Source organism: Trachemys scripta, chromosome 4, assembly GCF_013100865.1.
Source record: "Trachemys scripta elegans isolate TJP31775 chromosome 4, CAS_Tse_1.0, whole genome shotgun sequence".
Taxonomy (NCBI): Eukaryota; Metazoa; Chordata; order Testudines; family Emydidae; genus Trachemys; species Trachemys scripta.
The window spans coordinates 130,832,610-130,854,498 of record NC_048301.1 but is presented as its reverse complement, the minus strand read 5'-3'; the positions used below and the strand labels follow the sequence as shown (position 1 = coordinate 130,854,498).

The following is a 21,889-nucleotide window of genomic DNA, read 5'->3' as shown; positions in this document are numbered from 1 at the left end:
AAGGGAGATCTGCAATTATTAATAGACACCTCAGAACAGATTCCTGCAGCTCCGACACCAAGCTGTGCTGGATAGGAATGCCCAGCACCGTGTAGCATCTGAGCACTTTGCAAACATTCATGGATTGATGTCCACAGCCACCCTGAGAGATATAGAAGGGCTATTGTCCTCATTTTACAGCTGAGGGAGCTGAGAGATTTTTGATGTGTCTACAGGATTTAGGTACCTAATTACTATTGAATTCCTAGGAGCTTTAGACAGTAAGGCCCAGATTTCAATGGAAGTTGGGTGTCTAAATACCTGTCAGGATTTAGGCCTAATTTCCTGGGGTTCCCCTTGAAAATCCTAACATAAGTGACTTGCCAAAGGTCCTACAGGGAATTTGTAGCAGAACTAGGATTTGAACCTAGGTCCCACAAGTCACAGGCCAGTATGCGGGCCACAATCCCAAGGTTGCGCTCCTCTGGCTGGGAGACAGGTATTCTGCAAGTCTCAAGGAGAAAACACCTGTTCTCAGGAGCCAACCACCCTGATTGCAAACCCAAGGGGCTTAGATAGTTTAGTTCTGATAATCCAAAAGCTGCAGATTTGAAAGGGATTGAAATATTTATTTACTTTTATTTATTATATTACTTTTCCCCTCCATGTACAGTTAACCTGTGGGACTCACTGCCACAAGATGCCACTGAGGCCAAGAGGGTTCCAGAGAGAATAGACATGGATATGGATAACAAGTGCAAGTTATTGTAGACAGGATAAAAATATGTAAATAATGTAAACTCTGATGCCCCCGGGAATAAATCAACCACAGAGGGCCAGATTTTCAATAAAGTCCAGCATCCACTGAGGCTTTCCACACTCATATTGAGAACAATAGAGAACATGCCCCACCCCCATTGAGAACAATGAGAGATGCTTGGTACTTTTCAAAACGTGGCCATTTTATTCAGCTGTCAAAGTGGAATTTCTTTGGAAATTCCCAATGGGAGTTAGGCCCAGATGCAGAGCGGTATTTAGGCATCTATCTGTGAGGGGGAAGCAATTTCTCCTGAGGGTTGGTTATTCCATAACTGTCCAAGACTGGGATTCCTTGAGTGTCCCCCTGAAGTAGGGTGACCAGATGTCCTGATTTTATAGGGACAATCCTGATTTTGGGGGCTTTTTCTTATTTAGGCTCCTATTACTCCCCACCCCCTGTCCCAATTTTTCACACTTGCTGTCTGGTAACCCTACCCTGAAGCAGCTCCTACTGGCCACTGTCAGAGACAGGATACTGGACTGGGTGGACCATTAATAAAGTCAAATCCTTTGTGTCCTGATGTATCCTCAGCTTCACTGCTTCTCCTGCATAGCTGCTGAGTTAGTTCCTGTGGGTTTTTATACAATCACAGGGGAACAAACCCCCTAAATAATAGGAAGATGTGATTGTTGAACCACACACATGGGCAGCCCCCGCAAGGGATCTGAGCTCAGCTTTTGAAACTGACTAGATTTGGAAGTCCCTTTAACTGCATCTTCTGAAAGCCCCTGCGTTGGAGGCTGCCTGTCCTGGTTAAATGGGTGGGGAGCCAGGTGACTGATTGACTATGCCTCCTCCCACCCACCTGAGGGAATTCCACCTTTCCTACGCACTCAATCGAGAGAGGGAATTGAGGACAGAGAGCAAGAGGCTGGTAGAACAGGCTTCTGAGCAGAGAGTCGCCCCTGAAAACCAGGGCAACTTGGATGGCTGGTGCACCGAGCACAGGGGGCTGAACCCAGACCAAGTGGCCAGCCAAGAGTGGTTTGCTCGGGCAGAAGCTGGGTCACGCCCGCGCAGGGTGCCTTTTGTAAGGTGCTGCTAATAGACAAATTACAGCTCTCAGTGTCTGTCAAGGTAGATAAGAGACCATGTGACACACCCCGGCAGTAAATGGTCTGCAGGCAGGGTAAAAGTGCATAGGGAAGTAAAGCAGGAGGGAAGGTGCAGGAGTCCCCTTTCCAGTTCCTCCAGACATCTCAAATCTGTGCCTTGCTGTCGTTAGGGATCTCTGCAGAGTAGGGTTTGAACCTGTGTTGATGTCTGGAGAGCCGGGATGTCTTTCAACAGGAAGAACTGGTCTGCGCTCTCTAGGTAGGTGCTGTGGTTTAATGGTTAATGCTTTCTGGCTCCTCCAGGGGGGTGAGGTGGGGTGGGCTCAGGAGAAAGGAAGGCTGTTAGCGTCGGACAGGTGGGGATGTAAGAGGAACAGGCAAGGATAGCAGCCAGTGTGACTTCAAGTTGGGTAGGACAAAGCCAGCCCTGCAGAGCCTAGGTGGCTGTTGAGCTTCAAAAGGACAAGTAGCCGTAGATGATGCTGGAATTAGGGGTACTGGGGGGGGTGGCTGCACCCCCTGGCTTGAAGTGGTTTCCATTCTATCCAGGGTTTGCAGTTTGGTTCAATGGCTCTTAGCCCCCCCCCCCCCACGCTATAGAAATTGTTACAGCAGCACCCCTATAGCAGCAGCTAAAGGGGGAGATAACCCATGTGTTGACTGTTCATGAATTGTATCTATGGACTAAGAATTATGCATGGCAAAAATTTGCAAAAATCTTTCTGATAATGAATAATTTGGATATTCTTAAAATGGAATGGGGGAGAGGGGAAATAAAAGATGCATTGAATAGTGTAGTCCATTGTGGATTATTTAATCAGCTATAGTTAATAATTCTCTTGATGATGCATGAGCCAGAACAGAATACAGCTCACTTATCAACAGCCACTTTGGCTCTGTGGGGTTAAAAGACGTACAAAATACAACCAGCTTATTTTCATCGATAAAAGGTGAAATGTACCCATGTGTAGAGAACCAGAAAAAGCCCCACACCCCACTTAAATAATCCATCAGAAACTGGTCAATAACTGGGAAAACAGTTTCACAAAAATCAACATTTAGAAATTATTTCCACTTGGCAGGGTTTGAAACTGACCCCTTTGAAGTCTCTCTTGTGTGTGACATTGTCCATTATAGTTCTACCAAAATAACTTATTAATAAAATCATCAATATTTATATTTAAATTGCTTTTGAATCTTACCAAAAACCCCGAACGAAGGCTTTGGTACAAGAGAGAATTTTGAAAACAATTTCTAAAATATGATTAAGTACATTTGTGGGGGTGGGGAAAGCATCTTGGGAAGAAAAAATGTTAAGAAGATTCAATTTAAAAAAAGATCTTGGACAAACTTTTCATGCAAAAATTTTCAGCCAGCTCTAATATAAGCTTAGGTAGGTCTGTAAGTGCACCATAGAGCCGGTTCTGGCCCTCTACAGAGGGGTGGATTTCTTTCTAAGAGCCTTCTAGTTAAGGCTCCAATCCTGCAAAAGCTTATGCACATGCTTAACTTGATCACAGCTGCAACTACTACTACTAATACCTAGCTCTATCATAGATCTCCAAGTGCTTTACAAAGGAGGTCAATAATATTATTGCCATTTTACAGGTGGGGAAACTGAGGCAAAGGAAGGTGACCTTGCCCAAGGTCACCCAAAAGCTAGTGGCAGAGCTGGGAATAGAATCTAGATCTCCTGAGTCCCATGCCGGCACTCTATCTACTTGGCAACAATGTCAAGTCAATACTAGTCAAGTTTAGCAGGTGCACAAATGCTTGCAGGACCTAAATATGTAACTGGAGATCAGTACAATGACTATAACATCCTGTGCAGTACAGCACAATTTTGCACATCTAATCAACTGATTGTGAGCACAAAAGGCCTGATCTAAAGCCCAGTGATCTCCATGGGATGGGGATCAGGCCCAAAATGCAGCCTGGAAACCTAGCTGTGTGTGCAGTTATTCGAAGACATGCAAAGCACCATCAGAAGGATTACACGGAAGCCGACTTTTGTTTTTTTCTTTTAATTAAGGATGGTGAGGCAGGAGGGTCAACTTGCTTCCAAAGTGCAAGGGCTACAGGAGCGAATGCCGGTAGATTTAAATCTGGCTATGAATCACTGTAGTTTGGTGTCAATGTCTAGTGAACATTGTATCTTTCAGAATTGGGTTATTGTAAAAGAGGGTGGGGCCATCTTTTTGCACTGGAAAAAAAACACACAAAGGGAAGGGTACATGACTCATGCATGCTACAGTAACAAGCTCATACAGTTCCTTGCGTCGAATTCTGGTGCCATTTCTCCTCCTCTTTTTCAAGGGAGGACAGGTAACTTTCTACCTAGAAAGTCAGGTTTGAAAGTTCTGTGGCTGAGACTTGTAGCTACTTAAACGCTCTTCTCCCCTCCCACCCCACTGGCTCTCTGCTTTTGCTTTGTTCCTTACCCTGTCACTCTAGCCTTCCCCTTCCCCTCCCCACACCTTGCAGCCTGGGAACGGGGAGTCAGGCAGAGAGGAAATGTGCACTTGTGTAAAGGTATAGCGCTGCCATAGCAATTATTAACCCACACAGTGTGACAGCTACAACTCACAGGGTTTGTAATGGCATTAATGCTAGGCTAGGCCTGTTTCTGATCCCACTGACTCCAATGGGATCAGGATTGGGCCCAGTTCCACTTGAATGTTTTAAATGTAAAATTGGGCCCCAAGTTCAGTCAGCAAAAACCAAGCTTGTACTTAAACCATTAACCACATGCTGTTCCCATGGTCTTACTATCTTCCCTTTTAAAATATACTCTAGTGGAAATGCTCACTTTTGTGTTTTTAAAAAAAAAAAAAAAAAAAAAAAGTATATTCCCAGGGAGAGGTTGCAGCCCAAAACACTGCAAAGCTGTGAAATGCATAAGAATCGAAAAAAGCAGGCCAGTGTACTCCAGCTATGGTCTGGGGATTGCTGTTGGTCAGAGAAACACTTGCTGGTGGTCTGTAGAGAGCTGGTTGGTCACCTGATGCTGGCCTCTCCTGCTTGTTTCTTGCAACTGCATTGCATTTAAAGGCAGACAAATGCATCCATACCACATTGCCACTTAAATGTCTAGTTTTCATTAGGCCATTACACAAGCGTGAATGGCAGGGTAGGTGGTGAGTGTAACCACTGATGAATTAAGATGTGGACTACACTATTAAAATGTCTGAGATCTTCTGTAAAGAAAGGTGGGTAGGGATAGCTCAGTGGTTTGAGCATTGGCCTGTTAAACCCAGGGTTGTGAGTTCAATCCTTGCAGGGGCCACTTAGGCATCTGGGGCAAAATCAGTAATTGGTCCTGCTAGTGAAGGCAGAGTACTGGACTCTGACTTTTCGGGGTCCCTTCCAGTTCTATGACATAGGTATATCTTCATATGTTATTTATTATTAAGAAAATTGATTATAAGCAAAAATGAAACTGACTTGTGATTTCATCATTTGAGGGCTTATCTGTGTGGGGAAGTTCTACCTGTTATAAACTGGTATAATTATATTGGTATTACTTAAACTGATTGCATTATGCTGCTATAACTCCCTATGTGGCCGCTCCTATTCTGGAGTGGCTTTGTCAGTTTAAACCACTTCCAAAGCAACATAAACCAAAAGGAGGCTTTGTCTACACTGAGCAGCTTTTAGCGACACGACCGTGTTGCTAAAAGTCGGGCAGTATAAACGCTGTTTGTTGGCACTTTTGCCGACAAAATACGTCCACCCCCTACAAGCGGGGTTCGTGTTGTCAACAGGAGTGATCCCGCCGACGAGATGTTTACACTGCCACTTGCTGCGGCAAACTTTTGTCTTTCGGGGCAGAGGGAGGAGAGGCGGCTGGCTTCTTTAAGCACATGGGAACGACAAAACTTTTGTTGTTCAATTGGCAGTGTGGACACAGCCTGAATAATGACCCTCTTACACAAGAATAAGAGTGTCCACATGAAAAGTTCTCTTGGTTTAAATTCAAACCTCAGGTTATACTGTTATAACATTTTTCTGTGTAGATGAGCCCTGCGCTGAGTCGTGCAAAAAGTCAGCAAACAGCATCTGTGGTGGAAAACAAATTGGTTTTTAAAATTCTTTGTTTTAATGATCTTGGGCATTATTTGCAGCACAGTGTGGGACTGTGTGTGTGTGTGAGAGAGAGAGAGCTGAAAAAATATGCCATTTATTTTTGCTGGAAAATTTCAAAACTTCAGTGGGGGAGGGCGGAGTAAAAACTATAACATGTTTTTCTTGGTGTCAAAAGCTTTAACTTTTTCTTAAACTTTTTTACTCAGAACTACAGTTTATGCTTAAAAACTGAAATCCTTTTGGTAAAAGATTTATTTATTTTAAGCAAAAAAAAATCACTGGTTGGAAAGCCATTTTTCAGTTGTGTTTGGGGGGGGGGTGTGTGCGGTGATGGAATGTTAATGACCTTTACTTATAGGCAGAACTGGTAATGATGGTTGCCTGAAACCTTCCATTAGAAGAGTTTGTTTTTTTAGTTGCTTGTAACTTTTTACCATACTTCAGCCATTCAGACTAAAATTTTTTTGTCTCAGGAGCCTACCTCTGTCTGAATTTTTGTTTTTGTAAGTTTCAGGGAAAAGGGTTCAGTCATTTCTGAGACAGTGCGGGGAGGGAAAAGAATACATTTTGCCCATTTTTAAAATAAGTAAATCTTACAACTGTTCCATTAAGAAGCTCTAGCACTCTAGTCTTGAAATTTGGCAGGGAGTTGGCCTCTATGCCAAGGTTGTAGGTGTTGTTCTTCCTGTGAAAATCCACCCAAACTTGCTCAAGTTATGAGCCTCTAGCAACATCGCAGTTTAACAAACCTCTAGTGAGCAGTGTTGTTCTCCAAAAATACTGTCTGGACGAGTATACTCCATCCGCCACTGAGCATGCATTAGCCCAGGGACTGAGCAGGACTTGTTCTGCAACTGGCTGTCAAGGACTGCAAAAAGCACCAAGTGTAGGATTTGAGAGCAGGGAATCTGTCTCCTGTGCTCACAATGTCCCTCTCTGCTGGTTCCTAGGAGAAGCAAGAAGTTTCCTTCCTGTAATGTGGAGGAGTGAGGAGCAGAGACTTGCAAGACAAATGGGGAGGAGGGGATGTGGGGTTGGCAGGGAGGGAGAGAGATAGGGAGGGATTCTTGCTAGAAGCAGGTGTGATGCCAGGGAAAGAGTCTGTGCCCACTAGAGCGGGCTCCCCTACAGACCTTGGACTGGAAGCCCAGATTCTAACCTTGCTGATGACAAAACTGGGGAACCATATGGTACCATGTGATGGAACTTCTGGTTTGCTTATATCAAACTTAAAGACTTAAAAAATGTAACTTCTGTACATTAAAGGAACACTACGGTTCAAAGTCAAGCGCTTAATTCAGGTATTTCCTAATGTTTAGAGTAGCCTGTTCCTGTGTAGGTGTCAGGATTACACATCACACATGATTAGATCTATGTAATCCAGTTTGTATTTCTGCTCCTGTTTTCCATCCTCCCCCAGCCGATACCCACTGGGGCGGGACACTGCCGTGTATCTGACTGGGATGCTGTGCCACTGTCCAATTGCACGCTGCTGTACAGCTCCTCCTTGACCCCTGGGGTGATCACTTGCTCTCTGCAAGCTCAGAGAGAGGTCCCCTGGTAGCTATGCTCCTACAGTGACCCAGTCCACTGGTATCTGACTGGCACGTTCTTGTACGCAGCGTTGTTGTAGCCATGTCGGTCCCAGGATATTAGCGGCAAGGTGGGTAATCTCTTTTACTGGACCCACTTCTGCTGGTGGGAGAGACAAGTTTGTCTCTCACCAGCAGAAATGGGTTCAATGAAAGAGTTGACCTCACTTCCCTTGTCTCTGGTACGCCCTTGTCTCCTTTCCAAGCAGCCTGGCCAGGCAGAGGACTTTGGAGGATGAGGAGGAACAAGCGAGAGAACGCCGGCGGAGAGACCGCAACCTGAGCTCCACCACTGATGCCGAGGATGAAGCCCTTTCCCCTGTGCAGGATCCCAACAAGCAGGCAGTGGAGAGGTGGGAGAGGAGAGGGGTGATTACTTGGGACTGCAGTGCCGGCGTCGCCCGGAATGCTGCACACCCGCCCAGCTTGTCTTGCTCTGCTGGGCCAGAGCCAAAGCCCACATCTCAGTGGGAGTCCTCCTATCAAACGGGTTTTGGATCAGGGCCACGGGGTGGGGCAGTTAGAACAGGGGAATCCAGGTTCAATTCATGGCTCTGAGAAGCAGAGGGTCTAGTGGCTAGAGTAGGAGACTGGGTGTCAGGACTCCTGGGTTCTGTTCCTGACTCTGCCACCAAGTCATTATGTGACCTTGGGCAAATCACCCCCCCCCCCCCGTGCCTCCATTTCCCCAAGTGTAAAATGGGGATAACAATATGCTACTTCGCCAATCCTGTTGAGAGCCATGGAGGACTGATGCAATAGAATGATTAATCACTGTTGCTTATGATAAAAAGCTGAAGGCTAAGATCTTCAAAGCAGTCCAGGGGAATTAGAGACACACATTCCATTGAAATTACCCATCCAAATCCCCCTGGACTCCTCTGAAAATCTTAACCCCTATATTTTAATTTGAATCCACTGGTATAAATACCTTCCTCCACCTGCTCTCCAAACCCCCTTCTTCCTCGTCTGTTGCCCAAGGCGAAGGGCAGGATCCTGCCCTCTTCAGAGCAAGCTAAGGCTGCTCTGGCTGCTGTTCCCAGGAGAGTGGAGCAAGTGGCTCTACCTCCCCATGGTGCTAGCTCAGTGCTCCCGGGGGGATGGAGGCTGATCTGGGGCATGGAGCCCCCACAATGCTCTGCCCCCATCAGCTGTATAGCACCACACAGGTACCTAGCCTATGCCTGCAGAATAAGGATTCAAAGAGGGGTAACCGTATGTGCAGGGTGCATTGGGATAAAATGGGGGGGCTCCATAGGTGTTAATCTGGCCTCTCTCAGCTGGGCTGGATTCACTTGCTGTCTAACAAGCAGCCTGCCAGTGTCCCTGGGTGTCCAAGGGTGTCAGTGCCCTCTCTCTGTTCCTGCAGGCTACGGCGGCTCAAGGAAGCAGAGCCACCAGCTGCAGCCACGGCCGAAGAGGAGGTGTCCGAGCAGAAGCTCACAGCGGTGCTGAGACCACAAGAGATCAGGAGGCAGAGGTGGCAGGTGGAGAGCTCAGAAAACCTCCGAAAGGAGAAGGAGCAGCCAGAGAACTGCAGGGAGCCAGACGTGGGAGCAGGCCGCCTGGAGACAGCCCCATGTTGGGGGTCAGCTCGGGATGGGAAAGCTCTGGCAGGGGAACAGCACCAGGGGCTGGCCCAAGAGCCGATGGGCCCAAAGGCAGAACAATGTCTGGGGTTGGCTCCGGAGCAGAAGATCCTGGTAGGAGAACAGGATCAGGGGTTGGCTCAGAATGAGAAGGACCTGATAGCTGACAAGCCCCCGCAGGAGCCAGAGGTGACGGGAGGCCAGCCCCAGGGATCGGCTCAGGAGCAGAAAGACCGTAGTCACCTGGAGGTGAAAGTCTTCTCAAGGGGAGGAAGCCGCATAGAACAAAAACCAGACTCCCCAGTTACTCGCCCCTTCAGCCAGCAGGTGAGAGGCATGTTCGTGGCACTTTACCAGCAGTCTCACAACACTTGGGGGTTTTCCCTAAAAGCCCCAGATCCTCAGTGGGAACAAGGTACCTCTGAGGAGCTGGACCCAGGTGACTTTGTGAGTATCCTGGCTTCTGTTTAAAAAGGGAGCTGGCATCGAACCTTCTGGAGAAAAGCTTGAAAACGTGAAGTGGGTGCAACCCAAAGGCTCTGACGCTAAACGGCAAAGAGCCCGGAATGTGTTCATTTAAAAATCATGACTTGGATCCTGGGCTTGGTGATGCTGCACTTGGGCCTGGAAAGAGCAGTGCTGCCAAAGGGGAGAAAGGGATGGGGGGGGGGGAGGGAGTGGGGGTGTTACTTCCCCAACTCTAGAACTCTGCCTCTAGATGAGACAGTGCCAGTACCCACTTCCCCACATTGAGCCAAACCTTGAGCCCTCTCCTAGGCAACCCTCCCCATTGGCCTCAGTGATAACTGGGCCTAGGGAGGAGCTTAGGGTTTGGCCCATCCAGTCGGGATTCCGGTGGTCTAGGCTGCTCAGGTGCTTGGTGGATCTGCTGAGCCCCCAAGTGTTGCTCTCGTAGCCATGCCTGGAAACCTTCCTGCTGGCTCTTGACTGATGTGTAGGGGTGTGTTCCTCCCTCAGGATACAGCAAGGAATCCCCCGCAGGCTCAGGAAACAGCAGGGTCGCCCACCACCCAAGACAGACCCGGAGGCTCCTCGGTTACTTCCCCCACTCAGATCACCTACAGCAGCTCGTTCAAACGCATCAGCCCCAGGACGGTCTCTTTCCGGGTGAGTGCTGAAATGGGCAGGGAAAAGTGGCACTCCAGGCAGTGGAAGCTGGGTTTATTCTAGCTGTATGGGAGAGGCTCCCTCCAGCTGTCCTCAGCAGGAGTAGTTTGCTCAGTTCTCTGCAGCCTGGGGGGGCTTGCAGACTCCATTCCAGTGGGCACAGAGATCCAATCCCAAGTTTTCTCCTTTGAGGCTGCACCTAGAGTCCAGGTGGATAGAGCATAGGGGGCAGAGGCCCTTCCATGTGGGTGCTGCAGTCCTGCAAAGATTATTTTCCTCTCTAGAGTCCAGTCCCTATGGGTGCAGAAATCCAGTCCAGGTCTTCTCCTTCCCATTGTTACTTAGAATCTGCTCCAGCTGGGCTCAGGTTATTCCCAGATCATCTCCTTGTAGCATTTACTAGAGAGGCAGAGTTGTGTGTTCTCCATCCGGGGCGTGGGAGACTCAGGAAGCTCCATTACAAGGATCCAGGGAAGCATGGAAGTTTGGAGAAGCTGGAATTGAAGTGCTTGGTGCCATGGGCCACAGAGGCGCTGCCAGTCTCTGCAAAAGGCAGTGCCCAGCCAGATCACTGGTCTTGGCTCTGCCTCAGGTTCCCCAAAAGGCAGAACCTTTTGCAGGGCGGGCCATGTTCCTCCCTGGTGCAGCTCCAATGAGTGGCCCCAGGGGTCTGCAAGTACAGCATGCCAGCTGCTCAACTTGTCTGTCCTGTGTCTTTGCATTGCGGAATTCTGCTCAGGACCCCCAAATCAGGAGCCGCTGTGCTGCCCCTCTGCCTGGGCAAGCGGGAGTTTTGCTGCTGCTAAGCTGTGGGTCCACTCCCTGCCCCACCAGCCTCTCTGCCTGGCCAGCAAACACTTCAAGAGTCGGCCAGTCTAAACATTGCCTTGTAGGTAATGGTGAATTCCAGCCCCCAAGTTCTCCAGCCACTGTCCTGCCATGTCCAGTGCCTCCCCCTGGATACTCACAGGAATTAAGTTCGCTGCCTCCAAAGACACCAAGCACACACCAATCTGTTAGCTTAGCTCAGCTTCTCTTCACCTTTGTATAACAGCACTGAGATGGCTCAGAGTAAAACTAAGAAAGCTTATCAACAAAGAGATTGAAGTGATATTAAGCAAGAATAAGAGACCGCTGTGGTTACAAACACCACTACATGTGCTTTCTAGTGACAGCAACTCAACGTTGGCAAGTTACAATCTTTGGCCAAGCAATTTCCTTACTTGCCTTCAGTTTCCAGCATCCCAAGCTCTCCAGACCAGGGGCTCTAACTTTCATAGGTCCAGAGGGTCCTATACCCTTATGTACACCATAAGTCAGGAGTTCTCAACCTTTTTCTTTGAGGCCCCCACCAACATGCTATAATGTCCACAGCCCACCCTTGCCACAACAACTGTTTTTCCACATATAAAAGCCAGGGCTGGTGTGAGAGGTAGCAAACAGGGCAATTGCCTGGGCCCCACACCACAGGGATCCCAGCAAAGCGAAGTTGCTCAGGCTTTGGCCCCAGGTGCCAGGGCTCAGGGCCCTGAGCTTCAGCCCCCCCACAGCGGAGCTTTTGGTTTTTGCCCTGGGCCCCAGCAAGACTATCACGGTCCCTGCTTGTTGGACCCCCTGAAACCTGCTTGTGGCTGCCCTCAGAGGGCCCTGGACCTTTGGTTGAGAACCACTGCCTTAAGTGACAGATAACTAAAATGTCTTTCTGCTTCCAATATGTTACCCAAAATCCATTGTCTCTGCCTTGAGCCAGGAAGGCTTCCTTAGGTACAGATTCTGTCCTCAGGTGTGACTGTTAAAGCTATCAAGCAGGGAAGAGGATTGTTTGTTTACCATATATGTAAATGTCCTTTCATTGGCCTCCCCAGCCGGACAGACAGGTAAATACGCATTCCTTTGTCTAGAGCAGGCTGGGTCTAGGCTCTGCCTCCAAAACCTCTTTTAAGAACCTGTTTCCAGAACACATCTGTAACTTTGTTCACAACCCATTCGCGCATCACTCACAGATATTTTTTTTGGGACAACATGTCACCAGTTAACACAAGTTTTAGAAACATGTTGCGGCAATGAGTGAGCCAGGGCTGACGTAAATTATGGCATGGTGGGCCCTCTGCCAGTTGGCACTGAGGGACTCGTAGGGTCACACCTCTTCGGAGCAGTGATTTTAGCAGACTTGGGGAGATGAAGGATTATAATCCTTTCCTCTCCTGGCTCGTGCTGTCCCAGATAAGGGCATTTCCTGCAGCACACGCTGTACTGACCCCAGGACTTTCCAAGTTGAGTAGCTAGGGAAGCTGTAGGGCAGTCTGGCTCTGCGGAATTGATCAGGGGGCAGTTGTTCTGTGCTGAAAAATGTCCAGCATATGTGCTGGGATCAGTCCTGCCTGGGAAGGGTTTTCATATGGATGGATTGCCTGGATCCAGAAGGACAGTAGCTGGAACTGTGTCTGTTGGAACGGAGTCAGGGTGCTGTGGCCAAGCAGGTTTTAGAGCAGTTTCTGCAGGGATGGCCTTCGGCACAGGGCAGAGAGATGCCACCTCTCCATCAGGACATCTTGCCAGAAGGTTCTTGTTCTCTGGGATCACGGGGCAGGAGGATGAGGCAGGCTGGTCAGGAGATTTGGGGGGGGGGGGGCGCTTGCAGTGAAGGAAGAAAGAGGGGACATTTGAGGGCAGGGGGAAGAAGGAAAGAGAAATGGTGAGGCCAAAGGGATGGAGATATGCATGGGCTGTGGAGGAGGGAATATTCTGATGAGAGAATCTCTGGCGCAGGGTGGAAACTGAACATGTTCTTGGTCCAGGGTTCCACCGTACTTTAGCCAGCCCCAAGGGGAGGGGACCAGGTTCAGAAGTGATTGGAACCGACCCACATTTTCACTCAGACCAAACCTTTCCTGAAGTCTGAAGACGTTGGGAACTTTTCTGTCATGTTTGAGACACCCTCTTCTCCTCCTCCTCCTCCCTCCCCCCCCCACTCAGGTGCTCCATGGTCCCCATTGGGATCTGAAGCAGAAGGGGTTCTGGACTCCAAGGCTGCCGGTACAGATTGCTCACGTGGCTCAGAGAAGCCACCAAATGTTGCTCTGTGCTAGGGTGAATGTCTGAACTCTGGGAGACATGGGGAAAGTTCACACAGCCCTGCTCATCCCCAGCCCTAGGAAGGGGGCCTTCTCCCAGCCCATCTCGTGCCCTCCCATTGTTCCATGTCTCATCTCCCTTGCTTGCATTTCCAGGTGATCTCTAGAAAAGACAAGGAAGAAAGTGCATTAACCAGAAGGTCAGTGGGTTTTACTTGTATTTCTGGTAATGTCACAAAGCTGCTAATCACTCTGACCTTCTCCCACCAGCGGCCATCCAAAGATCTCAAAGCATGCCCCAAACTTTAATGAATTAATCCTAGTACACCACCTCTGATGGGTATCCTCGCTCCCCTGGACTTGCACAGCAAATCTAGTGATTGCTCCTGCTCCAGAAATAGAATTCAGATCTCCTCCCCCCACCTCTTGTACATGAGGAGGGGGTGTTTGGATGGCCCTGGTGAGAAGATCCAGATAAACAGAGACAAAATATGCTGAGTCCTCCAGTTTTATTGTCTATTGGCTTATACTGTAGCCCTCCTGATCAGACCCCTATCAGTGCTTCCTACTAACCAGGCCCAGACTGCACCTTGGCATTTCAACCCTATGCAAAGTTTACCCCAGCACCTCTTTGTGTGGCAGGGCCTGTCCAGAGTCAAAGACCTCTTGTGAAATTTGGGGGTGTTCCCCTTGCCTGAGACCTGCCCTCAGTGCATCATTGTGTGGTGTGTTGTCATTTGGCTTCGCTGGAGTGGTTGTCTATGGTGACCTGGTCCTGCTCCCATGGAAGTGGCTGGCAAAACTCCCATTGACTTCCATGGCACTAGAATCCAGGCTCATAGTCTGTGCAGTGCCAGAGAACGGGAAATAGTATTAGGCAAATAGCAAATGCGCTGAGCGCTTGGCTCGAGTGGTGACACCTCAGCTGTGCTCCTTCCAGAAGTGGATCCATATTCGAACTTCTTGGGTTGAAATTGACCAAAGCAGAAGACTTCTTTTAGTAAAGTCTCTCCTCCCTGGGCTCAGTTCTCCTGTCTCATCCTACTGTAAATCAGGAGCAACTCCATCCTCAATGGGTCTCTACTGGAACAAAACTGATGTGAGATCAGAATGGGGGTCCCTTGACTTTATCCAATACTGAATATCAGTGAGGGGGAAGTCCTGCACTGAGGACAATGCAGAAAAAGTGGGCGGGGGGGGGGGAGGGAGGAAGAGCTTCCTCTGAAAACAGGAGGGAACCAGACAAACATGAAGTTGATTTCTCTTCCAATGAAACAAACCCAAGATCAAATCACCTCTATCCAGGAAACACCCAAAGAATTCCAGATTTTTGCCTCATTTCAGCCCCATAAATGACTCCTGGGGTGGAAACAGCTGGCTGGGCAGAGAGGCTGGTGTATCAGGGAGCTGACATGCAGCTTAGCTGAGTAGAGAGCAGATACTGGGGCAGTAAGAGGCTGGGGAGTCAGGGAAGTGGTCCCCAAACAACTGGGAGAGAGATGGAGATGTTTGAATTAGATGGTATGAGCCAAAGTTGTCACATGCGTACATTGCCATTTGACAATGTGCATTCACCACCATTTTGTGACTATACTAATTACACCTGTGCAATGAGTACATAAATATAATGGAGAAGTTCTCTCACTGATCACCGGGGGTCGCGATTCCCTCTCCAGCTGGAGGGAATTGGAGACACAACACAATGTGAAGAGGTACGGGGCCTTCGTTATCCCCGAAGGACCCAGAGAATCCTGGAAGAAGCAATTGTTGGGATGGTGTCGCTTGACCCTGGTCATCTGTGTTCTGGATCTGATGAAGGTGGAAGCTGGGACTCTGGGTTTGAGGACAGAGCAGGGATAGGATTCTGGGTTTGGGTCATGAATTGCCAGAGACGAGAGTCTGGCAAATCTGGGTCTCATGATGTTCCCTGATAGGTAAAGTACTATTACAGCCTACATCTGCTTTCTAGCTCTTTGGACATAGGATGTGTAGGGTGCTTGCCTGGGACTTTGTTGACCCAAGTTCAGTTCCATGCTCTGCCCTAGATTCTCTGCATGACCTTAGGCAAGATCCTCAAAGGTATTTAGGTATCTAATTCCCATTGTTCCACTGTGGCCTCAGTTTTGGAGCTGTACAGTGTGGGGATGATAGAGGTGCCATGCCTCCCCAGGGCAGCTTGTGAGGATGGATCCATCAAAGATGTGCTCAGATTTGGTAACGGGCTATGTCAGACATCTTAAAAACTACTTAACTAGCTTCACTTATCATATTACTACACTGAAGCCAAAGTATTTTTATCCCCATTTTATAAGGGAGAAACTGAGGCAGAGAGGGAAATGGAATTGCCCCATGTCTCCCAGTGAAGAGCTGGGAATAGGCTCCCCTGGTGCCAAATAGACCTCCCCCAGCCCTGCCTGTCACTAAGCAGACGTTGCCATGGCATGAAGGATGTTGGGGGATTTCACTCTGCTCTTTTCCATCCCTTCCCCCTCCCCAGTGCCAGTGTGAGACATCCAGCCAATAGCATCCGGATCGAGGAGAAACTGGAGAAATACACCTCAGCTGTGCAGGTAAATGGAGCCCCGAGGTAATGGGGGAGGGACCCTTGGCAGGGCCGGCTCCAGGCACCAGCTTACCAAGCAGACGCTTGGGGCGGCCTCTCTAGAGAGGGGTGGCACGTCCAGCTGTTCAGCGGCAATTTGGCAGACGGTCCCTCACTCCTTCTCGGAGCGAAGGACCTCCTGCCGAATTGCCACCGCAGATTGCGATCGCAGCTTTTTTTTTGTTTTTGTTTGGCTGCTTGGGGTGGCCAAAACCCTGGAGCCAGCCCTGACCCTTCGCCAGGGAGGGCTGGGCCTGCAGGCCCTGTGAATGCCCAGCTAGTTCTGTGGTCTCTAGGTGGAAATGGGTGGTTTCTGAGCTCTGCATGGCTGTGCAGTGTATGACCTGGGGAGAAGAAGCAACAGGGAGTCAAGGAGAGTCTGTCACACAGAGCTGAGGGCAGGGGCTGGGGAAGAACCTGCCCTAGCCAAAGGGGAGTAGAGACCTGCCTCAGCCGTTCACACAGAGGGAGTGGGGCCTTCCAAGGGACAGAGGACATTCCTCCATCAGACAGGTGATGTGGTAAGAGGGGAGGGGAAAATGACAGGGGGCTGGGGTGAGAAACTGGGCTGCCCTTCATTCATGCATTAAGAAACCCATGAGGAGTGGGGGGTGGGAGGTCAGCCTTGGCAGGACCAGACCAGGCCCCCTACATGAATCTAGGACTCTAACACAGATGGATCCTGTCTCTCTGCTCCTAGCGATCTGAGGTGAAGTCCCCTGTGACCATGCCAAGAGGTTTTCTCCCCTCCTTGGAGGGTGTGGCCAGCAAGCGCAGCATCTTCGAGGCCAATGCCCCCAGCAAAGCTGATCCAGCCCCAGTCAGAAAGGTGAGGGCTGAGGTAGGACTGAGCATGGGCTGGGGGAGGGACCCCCATGAGTCCTTCCATTTGAAAATGCCACCCCCATCTTCAGGTAGGGGACACTGGGCAGATGGTGGGGGAGACTTGAGGTGGAGTAACCCTCAGGGTGCAGAACTGACACAGCTGGTCCCTCAGCTCAGTGGCACCTGCCAGGCAGAGGCTGGGTGGCTGCATGCCCTGGTGGATCCTCCTCCTAGCGGCTGCTGGCTGGGATCCCATGTGGCAGGTGTGCATTTCCTTTGCAGCTCCCCAGGCTGGCTGCATGGCCAAGGGCTCCCCTGCAGCAAGGCGGGTAAAAGCTGGCCAAGGCATCTTCCAAATGGTGCATTCTAGAATGCTTCACACAGGTCAGCAGGTGGCGCCCTGCCCTCTGAGTTCCTCTTGTTTAGCACAGGAAGTGAGGGGCATGGTCACCATTGCGGCTCGTGCTAAGCCATGTTGCAACCCAGAGGTGGCTGTGTTCCAGTGGTGGGTAACATGCAGTCTTAACTCTGGTCCTGTTGTGGCAGGAGAATTTGAGGCTCCCTGGCGTGGTGTCATCTCGCATCAACCTGTGGATAAGCAAGGCCCAGGAACCCAGCAAGGATGGAGGAGTCAAGGTATCGGCTGTGCTGGGGCATTGCACTAAAGTGCTGGTGCTTTGACAGCCTGGTGCAGGGACCCTGCATCAGGGAGCTGCCAGGTCATGACAGCGATTGGAAAGTGGGCCAGATCATGCTGATCGGAATTGTTTGTAGACTAGTGCTGGCCACAGGGCTGGCTCCAGCATTTCTGCCGCCCCAAGCACCAAAAAAAAAAAAAAGCCGCGATCAGTGGCGGCAATTGGGGGGTGGGGGGGAAGCCATGATCGGCAGTTCAGCGGCAGGTCCTTCGCTCCTAGAAGGAGTGAGGGACCTGCCACCCCCGAATTGCCACAGGTGCCGCCCCCTCCCTTGGCCGCCCCAAGCACCTGCTTGTTAAGCTGGTGCCTGGAGCCGGCCCTGGCTGGCCATGTTCCAGCAGGATTTAAGTCCTGCTTGCACCCTTCAGCAGCTCCAATTCGAGCCACCTCACCTGCCTTAGAGTTTCCCACCTGGTGGGATTTTGAGGCTCCTCCAGGAACTCATGGTTACACTAAAATCTCAAGCAAAAAGCATTGGCTTCTCCACGGACTCCAGCAAAGAATTATTCCCCTGCCCTTCCCCCTCTCCCCTCTCCCTTCCCCCCCGCCCCCATGAGGGGATGCTGGCAGTCTGCAGTGAACAGGCCCCACACTGAATGCACTAATCACAAAGGTTCACACTCAGTGAAGCCCTTGCTGGGGGGCTGCTTGTGGACCCCAGATCAGCCACACTTCCTCAGGGACATTACGAAAATCCCTCTGCAGGGCTGGCGGGTCTGCAGGGTTGGTGGGTCTGCACATGACGAGACAGGCCATGGCTGGGGAAGGGGACTGTGGGGATTCGCTGCTCCATACATTATCCCCACAAACCCTACAGGGACTTCTGCAGACACTAGCTCGTCCATGCACCACCCTTGTGCTGCAGTGGTTGCCTGGGCATCCCTTGGCAGTGGGACTCTGCCAGAGACATGTGGCCATAGCAGTGGGGAGCCTGCGGAAGGTCCCTCTGGCAGCGCAGCAGCACGGGGCTTTTGGGTGGATGACAGCTGGTCTCTGCAGACCAGGGTGGCTACTAATACATGTAGGAGTGGTGCCAAGGAGTTTACATGGGTGTTTGCCTGTAGAGGGGAATCTGGGTCCAAGATCTCTGCTCCTGTCTGTGCTGCAATGCAGCTGCATTCTGCTCCGACTCCATCAGCTGAGCCATGGGGCACCAAGGGCCAATCTCCTATTGCAGTGCCAGGGAATAGCTGAGTTTGGGGCAGGAGCAGGCATGGCTGCAACATTGGCAAACACCCTCCCTGCTGATCTGATGGCTCTCCACCTGCTGGGGAGACATGGGGGGGGGGGTGTTTTGGGAGGGGTTTCACAGCTGCCTTATGCCAGCACTGCCAGTGTAAAGTGACTGTCCTGCAACCATCCAATTCCTGCCCGTTAGCCTAGTTTGAAGCAGTTCCGATGTCGCTAATGTAATGGCCTGGATTTGCCAATCCCAGCACCCAAAGGTTCGGATCTGATCCAAACCGCTTGGGTCTGTTTGGATCCAGGGTTCTGGGTCAGGCCCCATCTTCGGTTTAGACCGATGCAATGTTCTGTGCAGTGTCGTCCGTGCCCAGAGCAAACCCTTGCACAGCCTGTTCCTCCTCTCCTTGCAGAACGCTGGGAGAACCGACAGCGCGACAAAGCGCAACCTCTGGGCCAAGCAGCCTGACGACTCCTCCAATGACACCAGGGTAAGAGCAGAGGGAGCGTGGAGCTCGCTCACGTGACCTGCCTGGATTGTGCCAAGGGCCAGTGGCTGAGTTGGGCTTGAGTCCCGCCACTAGAGCAGCACAAAGTAGCCACAGCAAGGGCCAGGACCTGTACCCGTTAAGGGACAATGCAGAGGTCTGAGTGCACAGGCTGGCCTGCCTCACTGGGGGTGTGTTGGGGGTGATGGGAGGAGCAGCAAAGAGGAGCTGGTGGTAGGGAAACTTGCATAGAGGGTGGGTCACAAGGAGGCAGGAGAAGATGTGGTGGGCAGGAAATCGGGTGTGTTGTGGGGTGGGGAAGAGCTGGGCAGCAGCTGAACATAACTGGGGAGCGCTGTGCCGGTGGTTTGGGTGCCTTTATAAGGGGCTAAAGCTCAGTGCAGACACTGATTACGGTAGTTCAAAGCACCTTTCTCTCTGCTGCAGCCTCTGACCCAGCCTGATGATGCCCTTTGTCTCTTTCAGCTGTAACACTACAAGACTCCCTGGGGATAATCTCTTGCTGTGATGATCAAAGCCTGGCCCTATGCAATCCTCCAGCATCCCTTCATGGCTTTGTCTCTGAGCATCTCCCTCCCATAAGACCAACGCTGCCTGGAGACCCATGTCCTGCTTTCCTCTTATGGCGCTGGGTGTTTCGGGGGCCTCTTACTTCTGACTGGTGGATGGGAAGGAAGAAGCTTTGAAGATGACTCGTGTCCTGCTGTCCCATCCCACCACCCGGTCTAGCTATGACGTATCAAAGCCATAAGTGCTGTCCACATTGATGGTATGAGATCTTTGCTACCCTGTCCCTGGACAATGCTTCAGCGTCTCCAGTTACCGTGTGCTATGACACGTGCTGTACCTGCAACAGACTGAACCAGGGAACCCGCACCCAGCTGCTAAAGCCAGCTCCAGAGCGTTGCTAGCAGTGGCCGGGCTCGGGGCTCAGGCCATTACAGCATTGCCCCTGTAGGTCCCTGGTTAAAAGCCAGCCCAGGCTTCACGCAGTGGTAGCTGTAGGTAGCAGTGTTGGCTGGCTGAGGGATGAGCTGTCTCCGCTCAGTTCCTACATCAGCAGATGGGCCCCAACACAGCCATCCCTCAGCAAAGGGGCCATGAGGCCTGACCTCTCCTCCCCCCACTAGAAAACCTCCCTGTAAGTCAGGGCTCAGGTGTGTTGGCTGGGTGCAGTGCACGCAGGAAACCACTGCTGACCTGCGGCTCGTGGAGGATGTCTGCTGAGGGTGTGGCATTCGTTGGGCCAGATCCATGGGCTGCCTTGGTTGACACTGCTGAGCATCTGGCCAAGCACCCGTCACTGCTTCATACTCCATCCATTCACACATGTGCACCACACTGTCCCTCCCCCTGGACACTCACTGGGGCTGTCCCGGGGGAGCAGTGTCTGCATCGTCCCTGGTTTGGTGTAAGAAGCCAATGGCCCCTTTAGCTCCCTTACTCCCAACGTGTCACATGGGAGGGTGGCAGTTCTCAAGCTTTCCCATGCTAGTGCCCCGCCCCTCCCCCCCTGCCAGGACCCCTCTCCCATTTAGCAAGGGAGGCCCCCTTGGCAATTCTGGTCCTTAGTGCAGGGGCTCTCAGCCTAGAGGCCCATCTGCACCTGGGACGGCTGCCGGGAAGTCCCAGACCCTGCTCACCCACACTCACAGGAGCCTGCCCGTTCTTATCCTTGCCTTCGTTGTATGGAACCGTAAAGCTGTTCTTAATGTGACGTGCCCCTGCGCTCCCCAGTTGCGGCCTGGAACTCACCCCTAGTGGGAGCCTTTCCCAGGAGCACTGCCCTCTCTTAAGCTGGGGAGGGGCAGGGGCAGCTTTAGGACACTGGGGAGGGAGCACAGCGGAGAGCTCCTACAATGGCAGTGTCCAAACGCCTCAGCCCAAGGAGCAAGCACCTTAGTGCAGAAAGACTGAGAGCTGCTTTAGCGAGCCCTAGGTTGGGGGTTTTTTTTTTAGCTTGAGCCTCTGTGCTTGTCTGGGCTTCCCTGAGCTCCCCCTAGATCCGCTCTCACCCCGCTGGCTTTGGAAGGAACCTGCTGCTTTTGATATAGCTTTTCCCTAATAAATGGCCCTTTCTTTAAGATGCTTCTGGTCTCAGACTGTTCTTGGGGGAGGGGGCTTGCTGTGAATCGCTCTGGACAATGAGGCAGATGAGCCGCTGGCCTCTGGAGAGCGGGATGGGGGTTGGGTGGGACTTGATGTGGGACCCTCAGCCATAGGGCACAGGTAGACCTGCATGTGGCCACTCCATGCTTTGAGGGCTGTGGGAGCAATGAAGTCCTGTGAGTATTTTCCAGCTTGAGAGCTTCAAGTTTGGCAGCAGCAGCATTATGGTTGCCGTAATGGGCCAGGAATTCAGTGGCTCTGAGAGAGCTAGTTGTGATGGTGGTTTGGGTCCAGCTGGAGGTGAGGACTTGTCTCCTGAGAAAGCTGGCTCTGATCTCCAGGCAGCCCTATGGGATTTGGCTGAACATCCAGGCTTGCTGGTGCTTACATGACTCAAACCCTTGACTGGCCCTGGGGCTTTCTGGGCCTAGCAGAGATACGGGGTGTCGTGGGGAAAGGAAGCAGCATGGGACTAGCCACAAGCTGGGGTTTGGAGGCAACCATCTGACGTCTGAAACCCAGGCCCCCTCCAGGCAAGAGCATTTTGCTTATCAGAGTTCTGGCCACTTGAAAGTGACAGCTGGCTGGCTTGTGTCAGCCCCTTGGGGACTTGTCTATCTCAGCCCTGCGGGTTTAAAATA

General features: G+C 51.1%; 1 protein-coding gene across 1 annotated transcript; it reads left to right on the top strand.

Annotated features, from left to right (window-relative positions):
- The first annotated feature begins 1,640 nt into the window (after positions 1-1,640).
- On the top strand, positions 1,641-21,206 carry LAD1 (ladinin 1). Its single transcript, XM_034767570.1, has 10 exons — positions 1,641-2,113; positions 7,742-7,885; positions 8,902-9,448; positions 10,100-10,249; positions 13,480-13,523; positions 15,821-15,893; positions 16,626-16,754; positions 17,297-17,386; positions 19,044-19,121; positions 19,605-21,206. The coding sequence occupies exons 1-10, from the start codon at positions 2,076-2,078 to the stop codon at positions 19,608-19,610; spliced, it is 1,299 nt and encodes a 432-aa protein (XP_034623461.1). The 5' UTR covers positions 1,641-2,075; the 3' UTR covers positions 19,611-21,206.
- The last annotated feature ends 683 nt before the right edge of the window (positions 21,207-21,889 follow it).